The sequence below is a fragment of the Capra hircus genome, chromosome 11, assembly GCF_001704415.2.
Source record: "Capra hircus breed San Clemente chromosome 11, ASM170441v1, whole genome shotgun sequence".
Lineage (NCBI taxonomy): Eukaryota > Metazoa > Chordata > Mammalia > Artiodactyla > Bovidae > Capra > Capra hircus.
This window is the reverse complement of record NC_030818.1, coordinates 62,702,925-62,726,650: the sequence shown is the minus strand read 5'-3', so window position 1 is coordinate 62,726,650 and position 23,726 is coordinate 62,702,925. Positions and strand designations below refer to the sequence as shown.

At 36.2% G+C, this 23,726-nt stretch overlaps 1 protein-coding gene across 2 annotated transcripts in view; it reads right to left on the bottom strand.

Annotated features, from left to right (window-relative positions):
• Positions 2,289 to 23,726, bottom strand: part of AFTPH (aftiphilin) — a 69,953-nt gene continuing 48,515 nt past the window's right edge. Inside the window, exons 6-10 of one of the 2 annotated variants that reach the window (XM_018055422.1) lie at positions 21,652 to 21,774; positions 16,314 to 16,374; positions 14,714 to 14,797; positions 10,649 to 10,772; positions 2,289 to 3,427 (exon numbers count right to left, since the gene is read on the bottom strand). In XM_018055422.1, the coding sequence (XP_017910911.1) occupies positions 3,280 to 3,427; positions 10,649 to 10,772; positions 14,714 to 14,797; positions 16,314 to 16,374; positions 21,652 to 21,774 (540 nt within the window). In that variant the 3' untranslated portion in view covers positions 2,289 to 3,279. The remainder of the gene's footprint in view (positions 3,428 to 10,648; positions 10,773 to 14,713; positions 14,798 to 16,313; positions 16,375 to 21,651; positions 21,775 to 23,726) is intronic. The other variant, XM_018055423.1, reaches the window with a different exon arrangement.

Sequence of the window (23,726 nt, the reverse complement as noted above, 5' to 3'; positions counted from 1 at the left end):
TATGTAGTATTTTTGGTTTTTGTTACTCACAGCCAAGCCTAATCCTGATTCAAGAAACATGAGGGAGCAAAAAGACAACAAGTTCTAAATAAAGAGCATGACAACCATGTAGAGGGAAGGACAAGTCTCTATAAAAGAATGACTCACAAAATAGTAGTGACACATGACTCAATTTAGGGAAGTTTCTCCTATAACTTTGTAGTTTGACTTGAATTAACTGGTATGGCTGTTTGGATTTGGCCATCAAGTAAGACGAGACTCTAGGGCATGAGTGTGCTGGTTTTAAGATGTGGAAGACACAAGGTGTGTTAGTCGCTCAGTCGTGTCTGAGTCTTCATGACTCCATGATCGATAGCCTACCAGGCTCCTCTTTGTAGCCATCTGTGGGATTTCCCAGGCAAGAATACAGGAGTGGGATGCCATGCCCTTCTCCAGGGAATCTTCCCAATCCAGGGATTGAAGCCAAGTCTCCTGCACTGCAAGCATCCAGATTCTTTACCGTCTGAGCCAAGGCTAAATCGGTCTTCACTGTGTGTGACTTGGCTTTTAGGGTCTCTGACTCCTTGGTTTCTTCTCCCCACCTCTGCAGGGTCCTTCTGGCTGACTTTGAGAAGGACAAATGGGCAGCTGCTCTGAGAAGCAGCTGAAGATCAAGACAAACTTGCAGCCAATAAGCTCTCTGGTCGCTGAGATTTGCATGGAGATGCGCAAGGCTTTTCCTGCACCAGCCCTGCTCGTTATTGCTTTCCGGTGTAATTCAGGCCTTGATCTGGTGCAAAGCTGAGCTGAAATGCTGAAAAATGGAAAGCTGAAAAGCCAGGACTTTTGGTCCTCAGGACTAGACCCCTGACCTTAACCTATGACAACCAAGTGTAAATGTACCTGTTGTGACTAAAATATCAAAGGCCAATATGACACACGAAAGGGAAGTGTGGCTTACTGAAAAGTTGAGTTTAGACCAATTATTTACATTAAAGCAGGGGCACTTTCTTGAGAAATGTCCAGTTGATCACTTTTAAATTATAGCACAGTAACTTAAGTGATCCTGTTTCCTGTGACTGCTTCTTGAATCTACTGGGACTACAGGGGCCTTTATAGATTTTGTGAACTATGCTCTATCGTTTATTGATGGTTTCCTCATGTGATAAATGTTTTACAGTTATTATTTAATACATCAACCCCACAGGTAGGTGGTATCATTCCCATTTTTAAAGATAGTAGAACTATGGCTCAGAGAAGTTGATTAACTTTCTCATGGTATCACAGCTAATAAATAGGCTCTGAACCTAGGCTGATGAAGGCTACCATTATACTTTAGTTGTAATGGACTGTATAAGCAGCCCTTCAGCTTCAATTTACTGAAACAAGTAAAATTCTGCTGAGGAATACTTTTATCCTTCCATTCAGAAGGTCCACTGGGCACTGATAACTTGTGATTATTCTGAAGGAAAGCTTTCTCTGAAAAAAACGATGGGGGAAATGGCAGGAGATGGACTGGATAAGCATCGTTGCTTCAGGCCTTACTTAAATTACACTCCAGCAACTGTTGCAATGGCCCGTGTAATAACCTGGCAACACAGGAATCTCTGTCAATGACAGAGGTACAGAAGAGTTCCAATGGAACATTCCCGTAGCCGATGAGGTGGACTACTGTTGGGCTGATTGCCTGCTTCTAATGAAATGGGTTATGTGACTTTGCTAAAGCAACACCTAACCTAGTAACAATATTTTAAAAGTGCTTTTAAGAAATTTTCTGCTCACCTTAGTTTCATGCATATTATTTTCTTAGGAAGAAAAAGAATTCCCTATATATCCCTATTTAACTTCACCAATTCTGACAAAGATACATTATAATGAATCATGGAAATTTCTTGTATGATCTCACGTTCTACATAAACACAGCTTAGCTATTTAAAGGGTTGTTTGACTTCCCTGGCGGCTCAGACGGAAAGTGTCTGTCTACAATGTGGGAGACCTGGGTTCGATCCCTGGGTCGGGAAGTTCCCTGGAGAAGGAAATGGCAACCCACTCCAGCACTCTTGCCTAGAAAATCCCATGGATGGAGGAGCCTGGTGTCCATGGGGTCGCAAAGACCTGGACACGACTGAGTGACTTCACTTTCACTTCAAATTCTTATGGGTGAGAATCTAATTCTTCTTGGTTTTAATAAAGTGAAAGCCCTACCAAATGATTTTCTCTGGATTGAAACACATTAATATGAAATAAAACTTAATGTCCAAATTCATTACATTGTCCCTCAGATACCAAAGTACAGACACCAGGCTAAATTTCTTTTAAATTATTTTATTTTTGTGTAAGCTAAAAGGAAATTTACACACTGAAATCTCAAAAGACCTTAGGCATGCACATTAACCTTGTTAGAGGTTCTTCTACATGTCTTTCTTTTTTCCATAGGAATTTCCCCAAACATTTAAAACCCATAGTTTTTACTGTATATACAGCCTAAACCATAGCAATCTATGATTATGTCATTTTACACTGCGCAAAATCCTCAAAAAATAGTGGTACAATAGAACAACAACAAAAAAATCAGTAACAAGTAAATTTCATTGTAAGACATTCATGTAATTTGGTCCTTCTCCAAACCAAACTGATTTAAAACAGACACAATCTCTTTAAACCCCTTCAATCAAGTTCTGACAATGATCCATACCCTATAACAAAAGACCAATCAATGCAAGTACCTTGCAAAAGGTCAAACAGCAATAGGCCAGATTGAAAAGATTAAAAAAGAGCACAAAAATGGTAACAAAAGCCAGACCTGAAACAAACCCACCACACATAAAATTAAAAAAAAAATTGAATAGGGACTTGAAGCTTATTTATGATAGCAAAAGTAATTCAATATACAATATGAAAAATTAATGCGACATTCAATGAAATCTGAAAAGGCTGAAGGGGATTTCATAGACAGTGGAGATTTGGGTTTTTAATTTTCATTTTTTATTTCAAAAGTTGTGTAAGAAGGACACCACCAGTGTATTTCACAAAGACATAAATGTATACACCCCAGCAACACAAAAAGAATAAATCTTCAAAAATGTTCACCCCCGATTATTTACATTTGTTTCTAATATAAATTTATGACTTCAGTATGTAAATAAATATACATTACTATGTATACCTTTCTAGTGCGGCTTACCAACAAATCAGCTGAACTTTAAATTTTTTCTTTTTTAATTAGAGCAGGTATGCTTTTGATGGTAGGGAAGGGCTGGAGGGAAGGAAAAGCAATTGAAACTGTCCAGTTCACATCTGTTATCCATCTGCCTTCTCTTGGGAGCTTGTGGAAGGTGTCAAGGTGGTCGGGAACATCAACACCTTGGCATGCATGAACGTTAGGTCAGGAAGGCTGGCGATCACCTTGATGGCTTCTTCGCTCAGGTGCTCTTCTCTTTTAGGTTTTCTGTTGACAAATGCAAAAACACAAGTGTCTTAAAGTGACTCTAGCTATAGGCCAAATGGGAGAAAATCCACTCTCAAAAGCAGACAGCAACCTGTGGGGACCTGAGTATCTTCTCCTCCGCCAGTCCCTGAACCTTGTCATACCTTGGTGTTGAGTGCTTTCTGTGCCCGAGGTGAAATCTCTTCTGAAAACTCACACCGAATTTATGTATGTTCATTATAGTTAGACATGCCTAACTGTACCCGTGTACAGCTCACAGCTCTATTTAAGGTTAGAAGAATCTACCCAGGTGTACTTTTAAAATGCTACTAGGGACTTCCCTGGTGGCCCAGTGGTTAGGATTCAGAGCATCCACTGCAGGGGGCACAGGTTTGATCCTTGGCTGGGGAACTAACATCCCACATGCTGTGCAGTGCAGCCAAAAATAAAAAACAGTTACCAAACAGAAATATAATGCCTTAGTAAAACTCTGCCTGATTAGATTTCTCCCTCCCCACTGAATAAAGTATGTCTGGCACAAGCCCTCATTAAGTAATTTTCACCTCAGGCTTTCTTCAAACCCAAAGGGGAATTACAGGACAGAAAGCCCTCAGCTCAAAAACACCCAGCCTCTGCCCCACTGGGATACAGATGGTTGGTCAAAAGCCTGCAGCACTAGGGCCAGGTGCTGAGGCCGAGAATGCACCCAGGCAGGAAGGACTCAGGGAGAGGGGAGTTTCGAAATCTGATGGGTCCTGTAGATGAAATGCCCCTAGTATAAGAAATGAGCAGTGTGGGACCCAGGACAGAAAGGAAGAGCTCCTGCTGACCTGGGTGCTTCAGTGAGCTACAGAAAAGGCCAACCGAGTCTCAACTGTGGCTCACATTGAGCACAGGACTGTAATTCAACCTTTATTTTTTCTAGGATGTTAAATACACTGAAAGAATAGCTGCAGTCATAGTGACATTAATTTTAGATCAAAGTTCATTTAAAATTGTTGACTCTACAAGGCTCAATTCTCTTTATGGTACTCTACTAGGTGCAACAGAAGTTATTTCTTCCACCTAAAATTTTTCTTTGTCCTCTTCCCTGGTGGCTCAGACGGTAAAGTATCTGCCTACAATGCGGGAGGCCAGGGTTTGATCCCTGGGTTGGGAAGATACCCTGGAGAAGGAAATTGCAACCCACTCCAGTCTCTTGCCTGGAAAATCCCATGGACAGAGGAGCCTGGTAGGCTACAGTCCATGGGGTTGCGAAGAGTCGGACACGACTGAGTGACTTCACTTTAGGATGTGGTGAAGGAAGTCAGGAGATGAAACAAGAAAGGAAAGAAAGACGCAGGCCTTTACTTAATACCCGCACTTTTATGTTGTAATCACATTTGAGTTCAGGCTGAAATAAAAATATTTTACAGAACAACTGAAAAAAACAAACATCAGACTTTTAGGACTGAAGTCCTCCAATATGAAGTTCAGCTTCAGGCACACTGAAACCATCAGCAGATCAATCCCAGTTCTAGGATTTCTCAGAAGAACAGAATAACACTCCAAAATTTTTCTGATTAAAGTCTACATTTTTAATGGCACTTAAATCACAGAAAAACTATGAAGTGGCTGGGAAACTGACTATCTGCATTATTCCAAAATAAAACCAGAGAGGCCGGTGCACTTTTTCGTCTCAGAGTGAACAGCTAGAAAGCCCCATGGGAAAGGGCAGCCTCTCACCAGCAGTCGGTCTCAGAGTCACTCACGGTAGGGTCAAAACGACATTGTGTCTTCCGATGTGACATAGCACCTGTGAGGTCTTCCAGCCAAAATGTTTACTGGAATTCCTCAAACCTCTAGATAGAATATCCAGTTGATAGGAAATAAGGGAAATTGAGAAACGTTTGAAAACTACTTGAAGGAAGCAAATGGACAAATCCAGAGGTTGGGACATTCTGTAGGACACACGGAGTGACCTTTTCAACCAGCGAGTGGTGTTACACTGAGAAGCCAACAGAAGGGATGGGGGTAGATACACTAGGTCAGAAGTCCTAGACTAGATATTGATCTGGAGAAAGCAGAGAGAAAGGATACTGTTGGGAATTTGAATACACACAGCCTGCGTGTTAGATGAAATGAAAATTTACTGAAATCGGTGGAGACCACTGACTGCAAGAGTAGGCTCAATTTGTATAGACTATAAAATCTCATTTTTGGTTAAAACAACAACTATATGTGTATATTTGCAAAAATAAAGATCTGAAAGAACTGAACTAGGGAGTTATAGTGATATGACTGGTGAGAATGTGATACTTTAATTAAAAACATTTTGTCTGTATTTTCTTTCTATGCTTACTGCTTTTGTAAAGATAAAGTTATTAAAAACAGTAACAAGTAAAATCACACCTAAATGCACCTTTTCATTTGTGGAGTGCAGTTGGGGTGTGGGGAAGGAGAGCAAAGAAGTTTTCACCCAAGGAATGGTTGGTAAAGATTATTCTAGAGTTTCTACCAACTGCCTTCTTTCAGAGGCACTACTTGAAGGCTAGCTGAAGTTGGATTTAAAAATAAGTGAAAGTTTACATAGTTTACATATTTTGTGCATTTATTTGTAGTCACTAAGGAATTGATGTGCTCTAGTTTTCTTACAATATAAGAAAGAAGAAAATGCTTGAGAATTTGAAAATAAAATGTTACATCATGGCCTTTCCCCAAGAGGCAAAGGCAATGACCTATTTTTGATTTATACTCTCCCAAGTTAAGATTTATCCTTTTGGCCAATGCAATACAATTAAGGGTCTAGAAATAAACCCATACAATTATGGTTACACTGATTTTCAAGAGAGAAACTGGGAAAGATCTGTCTTTTCCACAACTATCGCTGGTAGAAATACATGTCCATGGGCAAAAGAATGAACTTGGATCCCTACCTTCCATCATATTCAAAAATTAATTCAAAACGGATCAAAGAACTAAATGTAGGAGTTAAAATTATGAAACACTTACGAGAAGAGTTAGCACAACACTTCCTGACCTTGAAGTAGGCAATGATTTCTTAGATATGGCATCTAAAGTACAAGCAATGAAATACACATATATGTATGTATATAAATATATATACAGAACTTCATCAAATTAAGAAACTTTTGTGTTTCACAGGACAAAAACCAAGGAAGTGAAAAAATAGCCTACAGAATGAGATAAAACATTTGCAAATCATATCTGATAAAGGTCAAGTATCCAGAAGAATTCTTACAACAACAAAAATTTCCTTAAAGAAGAGACGCAACTATTCAATAAGCACCTGAAAAAATGCTCAATTTCACTGGCCATCAGGGAAATGTGAATCAAAATGACAATGAGATGTCACTTCATACCCATTGGGATGGTTATAACCCAAAAGTCGGACAATAACAAGCCTTGTGAGAATGTAGAGACTTTGGAACTCGCAAACATTATTAGTGGGAATGTAAAATGGGGCCACCGCTTTGGAAAACAGTTTGGTAGTTCTTCAAAACATTAACTGTAGCATAACCATGTAACACTGCAGTTCCACCCACAAGAAAACTGAAAGCATTTGTCCATACAAAAACTTGTACACGAATGTTCATGGCAGCACTAGTTATAACAATCAAAAAGTGAACACAACTCAAATGTACATTAATTGATTAATGGATAAGCAAAACGTGGTACAGCCATACAATGGGATACTAGGCAGCCATAAAATGCAATGGAAAGTACCAAAATATGCAATGATATGGCTAGCTTGAAAATATTATGCTAAGTGAAAGAAGTCAGACACAAAAGGCTATATAATGTATTATTCCATTAGTATGAAATAACCAGAATATGAAAATCCATAGACATAGAAGGCAGATTAATGCTGCCAGGAGCTAGAAAAAGTAGAATATAGGGAGTAACTGCTAATGGGTATGGGGTTTCTTTTAGGAATGATCCAAATGTTCTGGAATTAGATGGTGGTAAGATGTTGCACAGTGACAGACTTTATTTTCTTGGGCTCCAAAATCACTGCAGATGGTGACTGGAGCCATGAAATTAAAAGACGCTTGCTCTTTGGAAGAAAAGCTATGACAAACCTAGACAACGTATTAAAAACCAGAGATATTACTTTGCCGACAGTCCGTCTAGTCAAAGCTATGGTTATTCCAGGAGTCATGTGTGGATGTGAGAGTTGGACCATAAAGAAGGCTGAGCACTGAAGAATTGATGCTTTTGAACTATGGCACTGGAGAGTCCCTTGGACTACATACAAGGATATCAAACCAGTCAATCCTAAAGGAAATCAATCCTGAATATTCACTGGAGGGACTGATGCTGAGGCTAAAGCTCCATTACTTTCGCCACCTAATGTGAAGAGTCGACTCACTGGAAAAGACCTTGATGCTGGGAAAGACTGAAGTTGGGAGGAGAAGGGGATGACAGAGGACGGGATGGTTGGATGGCATTACCGACTCAACGGACACGAGTTTGAGCAAACTCTGCGAGATGGTGAAGGACAGGAAAGCCTGGCATGTGCAGTCCATGGGGTTGCAAAGAGCTGGACACGACTGAGCAACTCAACAACAACAATGGTCGCACAACCTTGCAAATACACTAAAAGCTACTGAATCGTATACTTGAGAAGGGTGAATTTCCTGGTATGTGAATATATGTCAATTAAAAGGTAAAAAAAAAAAAGTATGCCTTTTGGCAACTAGTCCTTTGGCTTATGTAAGCTTCAGCTAAAAGTCTGTGGCTATTAACTAGCTGCTACACACTGATTAAGATTAGGAAGTAATTTTTCTCTGTATTAGAAAAGGTAAGCTAGAAGATGGAACTATTTTAAAACTGAGAACTTGCATTTCTTTAAAAAGTCAGTCACTTTCACAACTTATGTTTAGAAAGAGAAGAGCGCATGTATTTTCTCTTACATATGCAAAGGCATTTGGAAGAGAGTATGGAATGTTGTTTGCTATATGGCAAGTTTCTTCTACCTAGACCACTGTTTTTAACCCTTCCTCACACTACAGTTCCTCAGTGCTTTTTCACTGTGTCTTCTGTGTACTGACAAAAGCCAAGATTTTGCTGGGGTATGCACTTCAATTTTTTTTTAATCAAAAACAAAAAATGAAACAAAACATAAAAATAACAAAGACACTTGAAAAGTTCTGTTGAAACTATGTCACCAATCTCTTCCCTCTGAGATTCACTCATGGGGACATTTTACAGTATTACCTTCTAATTATAAGACCTGTGAATATCTGCACTTCTCACCATTTTCAAATAGTTAATTCCTCAAAACAGAAAATTCAAAGGTGGCAACTTGTTTTCCTTTCAATTTATTGTGTTTTAAATGTGAAGCTGGACAGTTACAACACTAACCCCCAGATGCACACTATAGTTTCAGTTCATCTCATAACAGTACAGAATAAGAGAAAAAAATGGAAATAACTTCAAGTTATTTAAGTTGGAAGAGTGCCTTAGTGTACAGAATGTTTCAAGGGTGAGTTGAAGTTAGGAGAGCAAGCAAGTTAACTATGTGGCTTAGAGCTCCTCCTAATGGCACAAACAATGAATTCTCACCACAGAGACTTTCAACATTACTACAGTTCACTCAGTGAGACTGCAGAGGAAAAAGGTGAGGAAACACAAGGACTGCCCTTAGAAAAGGCTGCACAAGAAGCAGCAGGAGAAAGCCCAAATGATAAAAAGAGCATCACTTGTTTGCTTGTTTTTAAAGTCACTAGCCTCTAGTTAACATATATAGAAAAAAAATGGATGAGAAATTTGCATAAGAACAACATTAAGTTGAAAATACAATTTATTTGGAAAGAGAAAAAATTAGAAAGCAGGCAAAAAATCCACACTAGCTTGATAGGAGGCTTAACTGTGCCAGGTAATATTATCACAAAGAAATGGGCGACAAGAACGAGGGAGAGAATCTGTGGCTAAGCAAGAATGAGCAGACTACAAACCCATTCCTGGGAAGAGTTCAGGGCAGCCTTGCTTACAAAACATATAATAATGGATTTTCTTAATTATGAACATTAAGTGTATTAATAATAATAGCGATTGAATGGAAACTTCAGCACATGATACAGTTTAAAAGGCCATGTGAAAATTCAAGCCAAAGTTTTAAGACAGGTAAGCATTTATTATTCACAAAGAAAAAAGTTAAGTTTTTAAATGGATGTTTTTCTACAGAAGAACTGGTTTAAAAGATAAATTGGAATTTGACATGTGAATGCAATGTATTTAGCCAGGAGAAAGCACTATAACATCTCTGCCTAACTGGGCAAAGGTAAATATTTCCTTTTTTTTTTTTCTTTGGCTACACCATGCAGCATGTGGGATCTTAACTCCTCAAACAGGGACTGAACCCGTACCCCCACCTTGGAAGCGTGAAGTCTTAACTACTGGACTGCAAGAAGGGTCCCAATATTTTTATTTTAAAATGTTGATGAATCACAGATTTGGGACAGCAGAGTTGGTATCCCAATCAACACTGGTATTTGCTCTTGCAGTAGAGATTACCTTCATAACCATTCCTTTATAATGATTACCTTCTTATTAGAAACTGCCTTATTTTATGGTTAACATGCCAAAGCAGTGGGTTATTCCAGAGCTTAATTATGTAAAACTAAAGGTTTTTTGAATCCTACACACAAGCCCACATGAGATTCCTGGTATCTGAGAAAACTGCTTTTCTAAAGGTCATGAACCTAAGGGGATCCCAGAAGGCTTGTTAAAAAACAAGGCTTCAGGACCTAAATCAAAGGTGCTACACTTCAGCAAATATTCCGAAAACAAAACAATGGCTGTGCCCTTCTCTCTTAGCCTGGAGGTGAAAGGATTAGCTTACATGACTTTGGGATTATTAAACTGGGACCCCAGAGATGATCATCTCAGTAGTTAGGAAAGAAAAGGGGGAGAGTTCTGCAGTGGTTTTATGATCTCAATTCTTTAATCAGACTCTTCTTTTGTTACAAAGTTGGGTACAGGCATAGGGAAAGAGAAAAAGACCACATCTGTCAGCCCTTTCCAGTCTCTCATGAAATAGCTCTGCTCTAGTAAATTCATAATTAAACATAACTTGATACTATTTTCTAGAATTGGGCATCCATTGCATTTATATAAATGTAAAGTGAATTTTAATACAATATATTGAAATACTACCAACTTATATGCTTTCCCATCTGGGCTACTTTGTTCAAACACAGAGTTCAAAATTAGGGTATAATGAACACTAGCTTTTACCTGGTAGATGTGCTTGTCTTCTCTACTGTGGACATGAGTCTTGCAAATGCATCAGTCACTTTGAGGCTTGAGGTGGAGATTTCCAGCTTAGAAGTTGTTAATTCATACAACTCTGGATCCACACCTTATAGTATAAAATGATAGTCAGTGATGGTGCGCTGCAATGGCTTACTCAATTAGCCACAATCCAAGATGCAAAAGGCAATTATTCTGTAAACATCTGAGTCTTTTTTTAAGTACAACACATCTTTGGAACACTAACACTGTATTTATTTTTTAAATTATAAATTCCACTTTTCAGAGTTTTTATAAAGTAGGAATATACTTTTAAAATTCCACTTTGGTATAAATACAGCTTTAATTAATCTAACATTTATGTAGCAGATATCATTCAAATATTTCTAAAAAAACCTGTCTGCTATAGCAAACTCCCTAAATAGTGGATTAGTCTGTGATACAAAAGTTAACTATGTTTTACAAATAGAATGCACAATGATTTGTTACACAATATGACACCTCAATTTTTAAATGGACTGATTTAACCTCAGTTTTCGAACTTCCATTTTCCCTTATCTCCATGACCATTTTTCCTCCATATTTTCACTCATCCCCCCAAATTTGGAAGTTAATGTAAAGTCCCACATACACTAAATGATTTGGTTAATTTAAATACATTTTGACTATCTGAGGACATGAAATATTATCCAAAGAATTAAATTATTACTAAAGAAAAGTTATATACCACAATGTTCTTCTTTAGGTAAGAAGAAGGAAGGTAAAATATTTTCAGAAAAAGTGAATAAAAGCGCTACTTTTGAACAAAATGAAAATCATTCACAGCTGAATCTAGTGGCTAACAGTTCAAATATCTTCTTGGAAAAATTCGAAATGAAGCTGAGTTCATTAGGATTAGGTTTATTGTAAAAGTCTAGTAAAATCCTTCCCATCCGACTTCCTTAAAATACACATACATATTTTAAAACTTCCGTGAATATTACTTTATGTAAAATATGATGACTACAAAAAAACAAGTAACAAGTATTTTCAACTCATGCTAAGCTTAGGAAAATAAAGACAATCAGACACAAATTTTTAAATTCTACCCTTTCTTTGGTTTCAGCAAATTCAGTAGTTTTGAATAGAAAAGCAGATTTTAAGAACAAATGTCCTATAGTTTCATCAATCTCTTATTATTTCTTTAAAAAGTCTTAAGATCAGCAGATAAAATTATATATAAAAGAGTCATATATTGATGCTCACAAGTTTTCTCCTTTTAGGGTATTTCAAGGTTAAGAAGAAAATCAGGAACTGCTTTCTATGAACCAACTTTGTAGCTAACTAGCAGATATAAACAGATCTCAGATGTTTACAGAAATTATACCAGCAAAAGCGGCTTTCACAGTTACCATGTCCAACAAGGAAGGAAGGCTATAGAAAATGTTGACTCTCCCAAGTTCTTAACAGTTCATTAAGGTACAGTTTCAAAATATAATTTAAAACCCCCTTTCTTTGTATTTCTATAATAAGTATAAATATGCAGCTAAAATGCAAAAATTTATAGATGCTTGTAAAGCAGGACCAGATGAACCCAAAGCACCTCCTTCCTCTACTGTGAAAGGTTCTATTCCAAGTAACCACAAAATTTAGGTAGATGGTGAATGCATAATGCAGAATAAACAACTGCAATCTGACTGGCAACAGGAAAGTGCTAGTGAAAATTTAGTTGGGTTTGTAAAATACTGGCCACTTGGCTGTCAAACAGGAAAGTGGGAGATTGAAAAAAAACACAACAAAACAAAATGCGAATCAACCTCCCCCAGCCCTCCAAAACCATTATCACCGAAAAAAGTACTAGGGCTATATTTTATATTTTTCAAAAACAAGATAACTACACAAAAAACTGGAGAGTAAATTTTTTTAATGGAAAAGATTCTTTTTTTTTTTAAACAGAACCTTAATGAGGCATAGTTCAGTTACAGAAATAAAGCTAGCCAACCAAGTTCTATGCCAACCTCCTAAGTCTCAAACACAAAATAAATAACTGCAAGCTAAGACAAAATGACTTTCCCAGAAACAAGTCAGAAAAAGTGCAAGCAAGTGGTGAAATGGAATACTCAGGAAAGTGTTTACACCTACAGCTTGATGGAAGTTTTAACAAAACCCAGTAGCAATAAAACAAGTCAAAGCATATTTATAGTAATCAGGTTTACACAGAGGCCTAGAGCATATCGATGAACAAAAATATTTAAGAGGTTCCGAAGAAAGGATCGCAATCGACCATGCTAATTTCATTTCCATTACAGCTCTAAACCTCGGAAACTGCTTGCTCTTCTCCAAGCTGTGTATGTATACTGAACCTGGTTATCAAGTCATTTCTGTACTTCTTTATTTGGTCAGATTATTTGTGCTCTTATGGATGATTTTTAACTGAGTTTGAAATGTAACCAAAAGTTAAATTTAAACCAGGTTTTTAGGCATCCAAAAATAGTGACCTCATTTAAGTTATCATACAGTTCATGACAAAACAAAGCTGAGAGCAAATTAAAAATAGGAGTTTGGTTGGTGATGGACAGGGAGACCTGGTGTGCTGCGGTTCATGGGGTTGCAAAGAGTTGGACACGACTGAGCGACTGAATTGAACTGACTTCATTCTTGGGATTATAGTAATAAGGAAACTGATACACAAGTTTTTTGGTTCCCCCACCCCCCCATTAAGTATTAAAAACTACTCATCCAGGTCATTCCACAGCTCACATGTATTTAGATGTAATTTAAATAGTGAAATACCATATTGAAGTTAAAACCAGACACAGATTAGTTTCTTATATGCTTATAAAACCTTGGAAACAATGAAAATGATAACCAGGGGATTAGATTAGAGGAATCCAGTCATTCTACAAAACAGCCTTGGAACATCCTTATAATACAACCATATTTCGATAACCAGACTTGGAGATGGGCATCCTGGGTCCCAGCCTCACCCTTAGCTGATTGTTCTCTTAGCCTCCCCCATTTCCCATTATAGCTCCTGAACTGCTAGAAGTGGGTGGCAGGGTTATCTAGTTGAATAGAACAAAACCAGCAAATTCTCAGGAACCAGGCTGGCTATCTACCTGATCCTAGTAGGGACTGAGAGGGACCCTCACTAGGCATTCTGGGCATCACCATCTATAGGGCACTGTAACAGCCATCTGGTGATCAAAAGGTGTGACTACCAGAGCACAAGTAGGGATGACAGAGAGTCATTAAAATCATATTAAATAAAATATAAACATAAAAATGCCATTTATATTTTAATTTTTTATTCAGTTAGAAAATGACAAAGTACATTAGTCCTTGGGTCAATGAACTGAACTTTTGCCAGGCTGAACATTAACAGGCACTCCAATAAGTTTTAATTTCTAGCTTTTAGTATCTCACAGCAATTATTTTCTACTATCACCCTTAACATTTTTTTTTTCCCCTCCATGGAAAACTAACAGTAAGCTTTCTATTCAAGAGCTACATAAAAACAGTAATAATTCTATGTGGGACTATATAACTAAGTGCTAGACTCCAACATTTTGGAACCTAATTATACATTTAGCAGCATTAATAAATACTAATTGAATGCTAGAATCTGTAAAGGTTCTATTATCACAGACACTATAATGTCACTGTGTACTAAAATATTCTTATATATCTAAATTTGTATTTTTTTCAAATGGCTTTGTAGAATATGCTTTAAAAAATAAGCATATAAAAGATCACATTTTCTATTTACAGGGAAAAAAAAAACACCCTGCCTTTAACTGTGTAAAAGACATTAGGGCTGTTTTATATCTAGAAACTACTTTCAGCTCTGACTATTACATTCTAACAAATCTTTCCTTAAAATACATTTCTCATATAAGTCACTTGTTATAGTCAGATACTAGAAAATAACAGTAGATAGATGAAAGAAAAGTATTAGAAAGACATTACAGAGAATACAATCTATTTGTTTCCTTGTTTATAGGAAAGTCAAGTGATGTGGTCATGCTTTTAGTAAATATACTAGAATTGTGGTTTTAACACTCTGCTGACCTGGGATTGTGGTGCTGCTGCTAGAGCTACTGTCATCCACGGGCCCAAAGAAATCAAGGTTCAGAAGAGTGGAACCTCCACTAGCTTGAAATTCAGTGACCGTGTTGGTAGGCAGCCACACAGAAGGTAAGCCAAGGGAGGAGGGGTTATGTGTAAAAAGGGGTAAGACACACACTTGAACATGCAGGTTATAATTAGTAGTCATTACACATTTTAAAATCAACATTAAAACAATGTGTACAGTATTAGTTTTTCATTGCTAAGGACATTTCTAAAGTAACAGTTTAATTCAATGTACACTTTCTCATGTACAATGTAAATAATTTAACACTTAGTAAGGTTTTAGTTAGGAGTTCAGTTCTTTCAATCGAAACTTGAAGCCATACCAGAAAGACCAAGGGGGAAAGTGTACCCGTTAAAGGGAAACAATACTTTAATCTCAACCCAACATTAAATCACTGTATATGCCCAAATCAATCTTTTATGTTAGTAGTGTTGGTTTCTAATGAATGATTTAAAAAGTGACAAAGCTGTCGGTTTCAGGACACGCACCAATACATTAACTTAGTTTAAAATAAAATAAGGTAACAGAAATGTCATAACTGCCCTACCCTGATGTGCAACCACAAGCTGTACTGTTCCCCTTTAACTCTGAAACAGTAATCAGAAATAGTATACATTTTTAAAGAAGTTGTTAATAAAAAGCACGATGATTTGACTGAATAGGACACCAGACAACAGCAAAAGGTGCATCCAGGCTTTCCTTCAGTGCTGTTATTCAATTGGATGCTTTCCAGATACCCTAGGATCCCCTACTCTAAGGCAGAGCTGATAGGAGTAACAGGTGTTTCAGACCATGGCTCAAACAACTTATAAGGACTAAGAATAATTCTACTTTAGAGTCCGATTAAAACTTGTGATATCAACCCACAGGAAACCTAGTATTTTGTGTTATTAAAAGACCCCACCTTATTAGAATAAGTTAATCCTTTCTCAGAATTTTCTTTTAAAGCCATAGGAGAAACCAATTATTTCTGGAACTACCTACTAGTATTTTGAGCAAAGTTTTAGAAAAGGAGCATGAAAATCATTCATTTTTCATTTGCATACAAGTGCTCTATAAAATATGATTAAGTCTGAAAACTACTTTGAGTCAATAAATATGGATCTATTTGCACATTGTTTTTGGTTAAATAATTGTGCTTTGTGCTTTAAAGCAGCCTCTAGACACAAGACTTGGCATCCAAGAAAATTCCATAAACTAAAACTACAGAAAAAAATTTCAAATAAATTGGTCCACCTAAAATGTTATTTAAACTACCTAGATATTTGTGAGAAATAAAGAAGCTTATCTTTGACTTAAGATAAAAAGAAACTCAAATTTTATCTGGTTACTACTACTTATATATGGACATTAATAATGTTAATAATAGTAACGGCTGGTTTCTTGAGCAATTACTATTCAGAAAGAAAGCCTGAATTTCCAAAGATAAGAAGTTATGTTCAAACAAAAATGGAAATCAGCAGAGAGAAGTCTGTCTGAACTTTGTAGCTTTCTTAACTCTAGCTCTGGCGCTAGAGGCTCTACGGAGAGACGTACCATCTAAAGGGTTAGTAAGGCCACTGCTACTCCAGTCAAACTGGACGGGTGGTAGAGACTCCTAGAGTTGAAAACCAAAAAATCAAAATTAATCAGTATAGGTTGTAGCAACATAAAGAATCCTTAAAAACAGAACAAAACACTATTATAGCAAGATCATTAGGCAATAAAATACCTAAAGACAAAGTTGGGATAATTTACAATTTCAGAAGGTTATCTACAAATATTAACACAAACTGAAATTGCAAAATTTATCAGCAGTACAGCTTGTTGACTGTACTGTGTATCTGACCGTACTCAGATACACCATTAAAAATGGTGTATCTGAGAAATGGAATTATCTTAAGTTTTCAAACAGAAGTTTATAGACTAATTCTATATCAAGATTTCAATCTATTCTCCAATCATAATTTAAACTACTGGCTTGAAAACCTCACTGATCTTTTTTCACTAAAGAGTGATTTATTTTGTTTTAAATGATTAGCCACTTACAATTTCTTAATAGATAATACAAGGCAACAGAGAAGGTAGCATACTGAATTGGAGGCAAGCTGGGTTATTAAGGACTAAGTAACTAGCTGTATAAACACGGATGTTAGTTTATTTGGTTTCCTTATATATATACAAATTTTTAAAAAAAACTTATAACCTCTAATTTAGAAATTGCTTATGATCAGTATTAGAATTTAATTTTTAAAATAATGTACTGAAAAGTATACTCAGAACTTATTTGAATATTCTATGTTTAAAAACTCTGTTAACTGCCAAACACATAAAGATAAAATAAGCAAATGATAAATATAAGATGGAAGGTAGTACAAAACATTAAAAATGATCCATGCTTTAAGAATATTCCTGACAGGAAAAAAAAAAAGCATTTTCTTCTTTTATTTTGGGGGTGGTATTGGCAACACTTATTGAAATAACCTCTTACTAGACTCTTACTATCAATGTTATCATCTTTTTTTTGTTTTGCTCACTATAAGGTAGGCACTTATTAAAACTTTATAATCATTTTTTCTCTGTAGACAAAGACACTGTTCCCTGTAGGAAAGGAACGTGAATTGGCTAATTTTGAAAGTTTAACCCCATGGTATTATAATATAATTGCTTTGATAACCAATGATGGGCATGTTACTATAAGCATTTGGTCTCCCCCATATCAAGTCAGGCCTGGAGATATACACAAAATAAAATACTGGTGATAGTGGCAGCCAGGATGAGAGAGAGGTGGAATGCGGGGCTGGTGAGGGAGACGGAAGAATGCTGTATCTTGACTGTGGTGGTGGCCACATGAAAAAATAGCACAGAACTACACACACATATTGAGCAAATGTCATATTCTCAGTTTTGATATTATTCTATAATTATGTAAAATGTGATTGTGGGGAAAACTGGTGAAGATACAAGGCACCTCTTCTGTACGATCTTTGCAACTTCCTGTAATCTGTAATTGTTTCAAATAAAAGTTTTAAAAATCCTGGTGAAAATCTAGTTCATAACCTACCTGCAAGACTGATAAATAACAGTTATAAAAGATCTTCTTTAGCTGAGCTCAAAAACAAACAAAAAGCTCTAGGTATTCCAACAGATTCAACTTGTTCTACTTCTCAATCAGGAAAACCTTTAGAACTATTCAATACTGACTAGATGGACAAAACTCAGATTTATGTAATAACAAAATTGCTGGGTAAAGCGAAGCAAAGCTCTTTCATTAACATGTTTTATCTAAACGATGTCAAGACCCTGGATGTTTTAAAATATTTCAATGATTTTTTGGAATCTTACTTTTCACAGACATGTATGGCATTCTGAAGATACAACCAATATTATAATAAAGAGGTACTAAATTATGAATCAAAATTTAGTGGAATTGAGACAGATGAAAAACAGATACCTAAATAATTACAGGTTAACTAGTGGCGCTGACAAGCAGGCAACTCAAAGAGAAAGCACTAGAATGAAACATTTAAAAACAACTTTATGTGGCATGAATGATTACTGCAGAGACGAGAGCAGACAAGTTCATGATAAAAAGAGGGGGAAGAAAAGGCTAGAGACAGGAGACTTTGGTTCTAGTCCTAAGTACAGCACTGACATGTGATTTTAGGTAAATTACTTAGTCTTTCCAAATATGTTTTCTACTTGTAAAACGAGAGTACAGAGCTAGACTGTCATTTTTTTCTTTCTTCTAACTCTAAAATTCTGATTCACAACTGAAATAGCAACATAAAGCAGCCTAAGAGAGGAAATTTGCTGGTGGTAACCAGCTGGATAACTGCTAGCCAGAGAGCTGGCTCCACTTGGCAGTGAATGAAGTATGGTTAACATCCTAACCTTACTAAGAGGGAATCAGTATGGCACTGTGATTGGTGTGACCTTGAAATTCAGTGAAAAAAGATGTCAACAACAACAAAAAGCATCACTACATGCTTTTTATCTGTAAACTGTCTTTTTTCCCCCAGGTAAAATTATCTTTTTAAAAAAACCCCACATTAACAGATATCAGTAAAATACTGAATTTCTAAACAAGAGATGTAATGGCAAAAAGACTGATGAGTACAAACTCATTTGAAATAAAAGCCAGAAATTTAGTGGGTACCAAACTGAAATAGAAAAGACAGATCAAAAAGCATGCAGTCATAATGCGAATTATGCCACTATGCTAAGTTTGAAAGTCACTGTTCAAGGATGCCAAAACATAGAAGGAAGGTTTGCCACATGCTTTTTTGGGGAAAAAAATTCAGGTATTGAACAGGTTTTTGCTGACACATTTTGCTAAGCTTCTAGCACTAATGTTTATGGTTGTTTCACCCAAAAATTATCATTAGGAGGAAGACTGAATAGCCAAAATGTTATGTGAAAAATAATAAATACACTGTATGCTTAGGAAGAGTGGTAAGAACTACACTTTATATGGAGAACCTTTAGAATGTATTTCAGATGTTTTCTGAGTATGTTAACCTTAATCAAAAGTATGGAGCCAAGCAAAGAGCATGTAATTTAGTGATGGAGGTCAGGCATCTCAGCACAAAATTGATATGCATGCTGCAATCTTCAATTTGAATGTTAGAAAGCAGACCTACATAGGCTCAAGTCAATTCAGAAATAACTTTGAACTTCCATTGGGAAATACTGTTTTCATTGGTTTTCCAAAGCCTAAAAACTAAAGCCAATGTGGATCACAAAATACCATAAAAAGTATAGAATAAACTTGTTAATTCAATATTGATGAGTATTTTTAAAAAAGGGAAATGTGTACATGAAACAGAATAAAAGGAAGTACTTGATTAAAAAGAGCTTTTAAAAAATATAAATAGCAAGAGACCACGTTCCATCTTCCAGCAAAAAAGTTAGATATGCTTCAGTGACACTGAAAATCCCCATACTTGCCTATAACTAGGGAGACAGTCCTTTGAGTACAAGTACATAGGGGTCTGTATGTATGTATAGAGATGGCAGCAGCTGAATCCTTGTGGAGCTGCAACTAATCGCCATCAAATTAATACACGTTGATTTCTACTAAAAATCTTCCATTAAATTAATACACATGCTTTTTATTAGGTTATCTAGACTTTTAATCAAGTCTATAATTAAATTATATGGAGGTATGACTAGGCAAAAGTGACAGGTGACAACTAATAAAATAAGTAATAGCTTATGGGGTTGTAATACATGGAAATGGTTGGATGGAGGAGAAGAGGCAAGGAAAAATAACAACAAATGGCTCAAATTAAGAACAGCTCCATTTCCAGAAAACATACCAGGCAGTTAGTCAAATTATTTTCTTAACACCTAGCATTGTATGATTAAGAATGCTGACTGAGGCAGAAGTGAGAATGTGCTATAATTCTGGAATCTGCACAGACATGGCAGGCTTGTGAGAATAGCTGATAGCCAGAGGGCAATATATAGCCAATGAAAGGAAGAGAGCTAAGGACAGATTCAGGCTACTGAGACATTTTGCCCAAGGTACCTTGCCTGTTGCCCAATCAATAAGGCCAGGCATTTTATGCATTAGGTCTCCATGCCCACGAATTCAGTGACAGTAATAAACTGGTTTGAGCGACGTTGAAGCTAAGCTCAAGTATAAACCACAGTGGTACACAGCAGTAATATTACATGTTTCTTGAAACACCTGAAAAGGCAGGACCCTGCTTTATAAAATCATTTGCCAAAGTATGTTCTTCAAAACACTAGTTCTACAGGTGTTATAAACTCTTCTTCCTTGATCCCTACAGAAAAGGGTTCTATGGCCAAGTAAATTTGAGAAATGAAATAAAATTAAATAGCATTATTCACTGCAGGATTTTTCAGAGTCCTTAATATATGCGTTGTGAACCTTCAAAGGTTGTTTAGGGTTTGATACGAAATATTTTCCGATCTCACTTTGGAACCGTTCTTTAGTGAAGCAATTCTGGGGATTAGTGTTCAGTGGAACACATCTTGGGAAAGGGTGTCCAAACATGCATTTTTTTGTTAGACATAATTAATGATGATATTTACGGTTAAGGTATGACAAACACAGCAAGAATATATTTTAGAAATGGTAATGTTCATTAAGAATATTAATATTTTAAAAAACAATTTTAACCTGCACTGAGTCAGTTGCTAACTTGATGTCAAAAAAGTAAGCAAACCAAGTAAGCTATGTTCTCCCAGGAAAAAAGTGAGAGGAAGGGCTTTAATATTAAATACATTGGACTGAAATATGATTTGTGCTTAAATGTGCCAAAGAAGTAAAGGGTAAAAAGGGTAAGAGAGCCTTCTCTTTTTCTTAATCTATACAATATTTTGTTAAAGGCTGTATCATTTTCAACTTAACAGCTTTATTCAAACTCTTAAAACAACAGTTATTGATATAATAACACACCTAAATTTTATAACTTTATAAAATTTTTGCAAGCTTCAGGAAAAACACATAATGGCAGACTTGAAGAGCTGGTATAATGCAATGTTTTCTTTTTTTTGAAAATCCAGCACTTACCAGATTTATGTGTCAGTAATAGATCATAAAATGTACCAGCTGTAAGTGATTTTTTGCTTGCTTCAAAGTTTTTATTTTACAGGTAAAAAGACTAAGGCCTAGATAGGTTTAAAGGACTTACCCATAACCAGCCAGTTCTCAAACTGTCTTTTCTATTTTTTAAAATTAAAGAGAATTTTCTCATTGTATTTCAAAGGATGTTAATAAGAACTGAAATCACATCTATCATGAAACTAAAATTTAAAAATATTTTTTAAATGAAAAGTTATATATTAAGGAAAACAACAATGTATGTGGACATATGTGTACATACATGCATAAATGTATCTATATACATCCAGATATTTTTACCTGGAATTGGTCAGATGTACATGTGTTCATCTCTGGTGACATAGTGGTGGTCTGACCGATGGAAGCGATTTTTTCTGCAGCAGATAGTGGTTTCAGTGGTTCCTTGGTGGGCTCTAACATACCCTGAAAAAAGCATATTAGCTATTAGTTGGGGGAAGGATTGGCCCATAAACTTCACAAGAAAGTTAATTTAGCAGAAAGCAGAAAGAACACAGGTCATTTGGAAAGTACTGAAGACAAAAAGGAACTAGTCTTAAGTTTTGTTTAGTGAAAATCTTACAGCACTCTAATGGGAAATATTTCATAATAATACCTTTGTAATCCAAACTTTTTGAAACAAGACCTTGTAATTTAAACTGGATTTGCTTTAGAGTGCCTGGTTATCACTGTCACACAAATGCACAAACACATGGAATGGTGGGGGAAGGGAAGCGGCAAGCGAAACAGTGTATTACATCCACGTGTTGAGAATGCAATACTGTTCTGATGTTTCAGATGTAAAACTGCAGCAAAGGGCACTCTTCATACACATTACACCATGGTGGTACTTAGAGAGGTGGGAGTGGATTCTAAAACACACCATATAGTGTGATGACATCCCTATGCTACAACGTGAATTTAGTTGTCTGATCCTTGCTCACTACAGGATGGGAGCCTCACAGTCATTTCAGAGGGGAAAACCTCTTATATGTTCCACTAGGCATGTTACGAATTTATCACACTCTCAGTAAGAGAGACATTCAAGATGGGTGTGGAAACAAAGAAGAAAAAAAAATCAGCACTTTGTATCCGTGTTCTACCAAACACTAAAAATAATGTGTTATTTTCACGCCAAGTTATTGGCATGAAAGAAGGCCCAAGCTTTTACAAATTTTAGAATAATAACTTGACAAACTCTTGAATAGTTATCAACCAGATAAAAGTCTCCTTTTACGAGGGGAGGGCTGCGGGGGCGGGGCAGGGAAGCTGCTAAGTCTAACAATCTTATAGTTGGAATCTATACATTTCTCAAAACAAAGTTTTCAGGAGAATCCCCCTACTTTCATAAAATTGAGCATAAGCTAAAATAAATAATTTACATATATATCAAGTTTTAAACAACAGTACACGTGAAAGGCTTTACTCTAGCATCTTGAAAAGTGAAAATAAATTCATGGTCTAATTCAATGTCATATACATTATAAAGGTGTGTGCCCTTCTAGAAAGACTCCATGCGTTTGGTAAACCATTACTAGTCTTAGCCAACTTTTCTAATGTGAAATCTCCCTAAAGCCAGTGGTTCTCAAAGTGGTCCCCATCAGTAGCTCCTCTATCATCTGGGAACTTCTCCTACCCCAGACCTACTGAATAAGAAACTATGGGGGTGGTGACTAGCATTCTGTGTTTTAAACAAGTCTTCCAAGCAATTCTAATGCACATCAAAGTCTCAGAACCAGTGACTTAAATGACTACTTCAGGTACTATTCCTCCAGATGAGATAAAAAGATATTGAACATCTCATGTGTGTAAAGCACTATGGAGAAAATTCAGGTATCATTAAAATTTGAAATCAGATAAACCAGATATGAAAAAGAATGCTTCTAAATGTAAGGCATCAAAAAGAGAGAGGAGGAGAGGATATAATCACTAAAACAACTTTGGTATTAAAAGCTTACAAAAATGGTAAAACTACATTACTAATAAAAGGTTGTAATTAAGAGAGAGGAAAAAAGCATAGATATGAGTCTTTAACTCTTCATAAAACAAATTGCCTAATGTGCTGAGTCTAACACAGAAGCATTAAATAGGTTACTGACCCCAACATGCAGAATGAAAGTGCCCACAAATTAAATTCCTACTTCCTATGCAGAATATGACAATTAACAGCACTAACAATCTCTAGAAAGCTACTTCTTGAGAAAAGAGATCCAAATAACCTAAAAGTTAGAAACATTATGGACTACATTTACCTACAACATAAAAGAAAATAGGGATGATCAAGGTGTTTTGAAAATACAAGATAACCATTCACAAAGGAGCAGAAATTGATTTTTTAAAAAAGCTCAAACAAAGAAGCTTTGTCCAATCTCACAAAA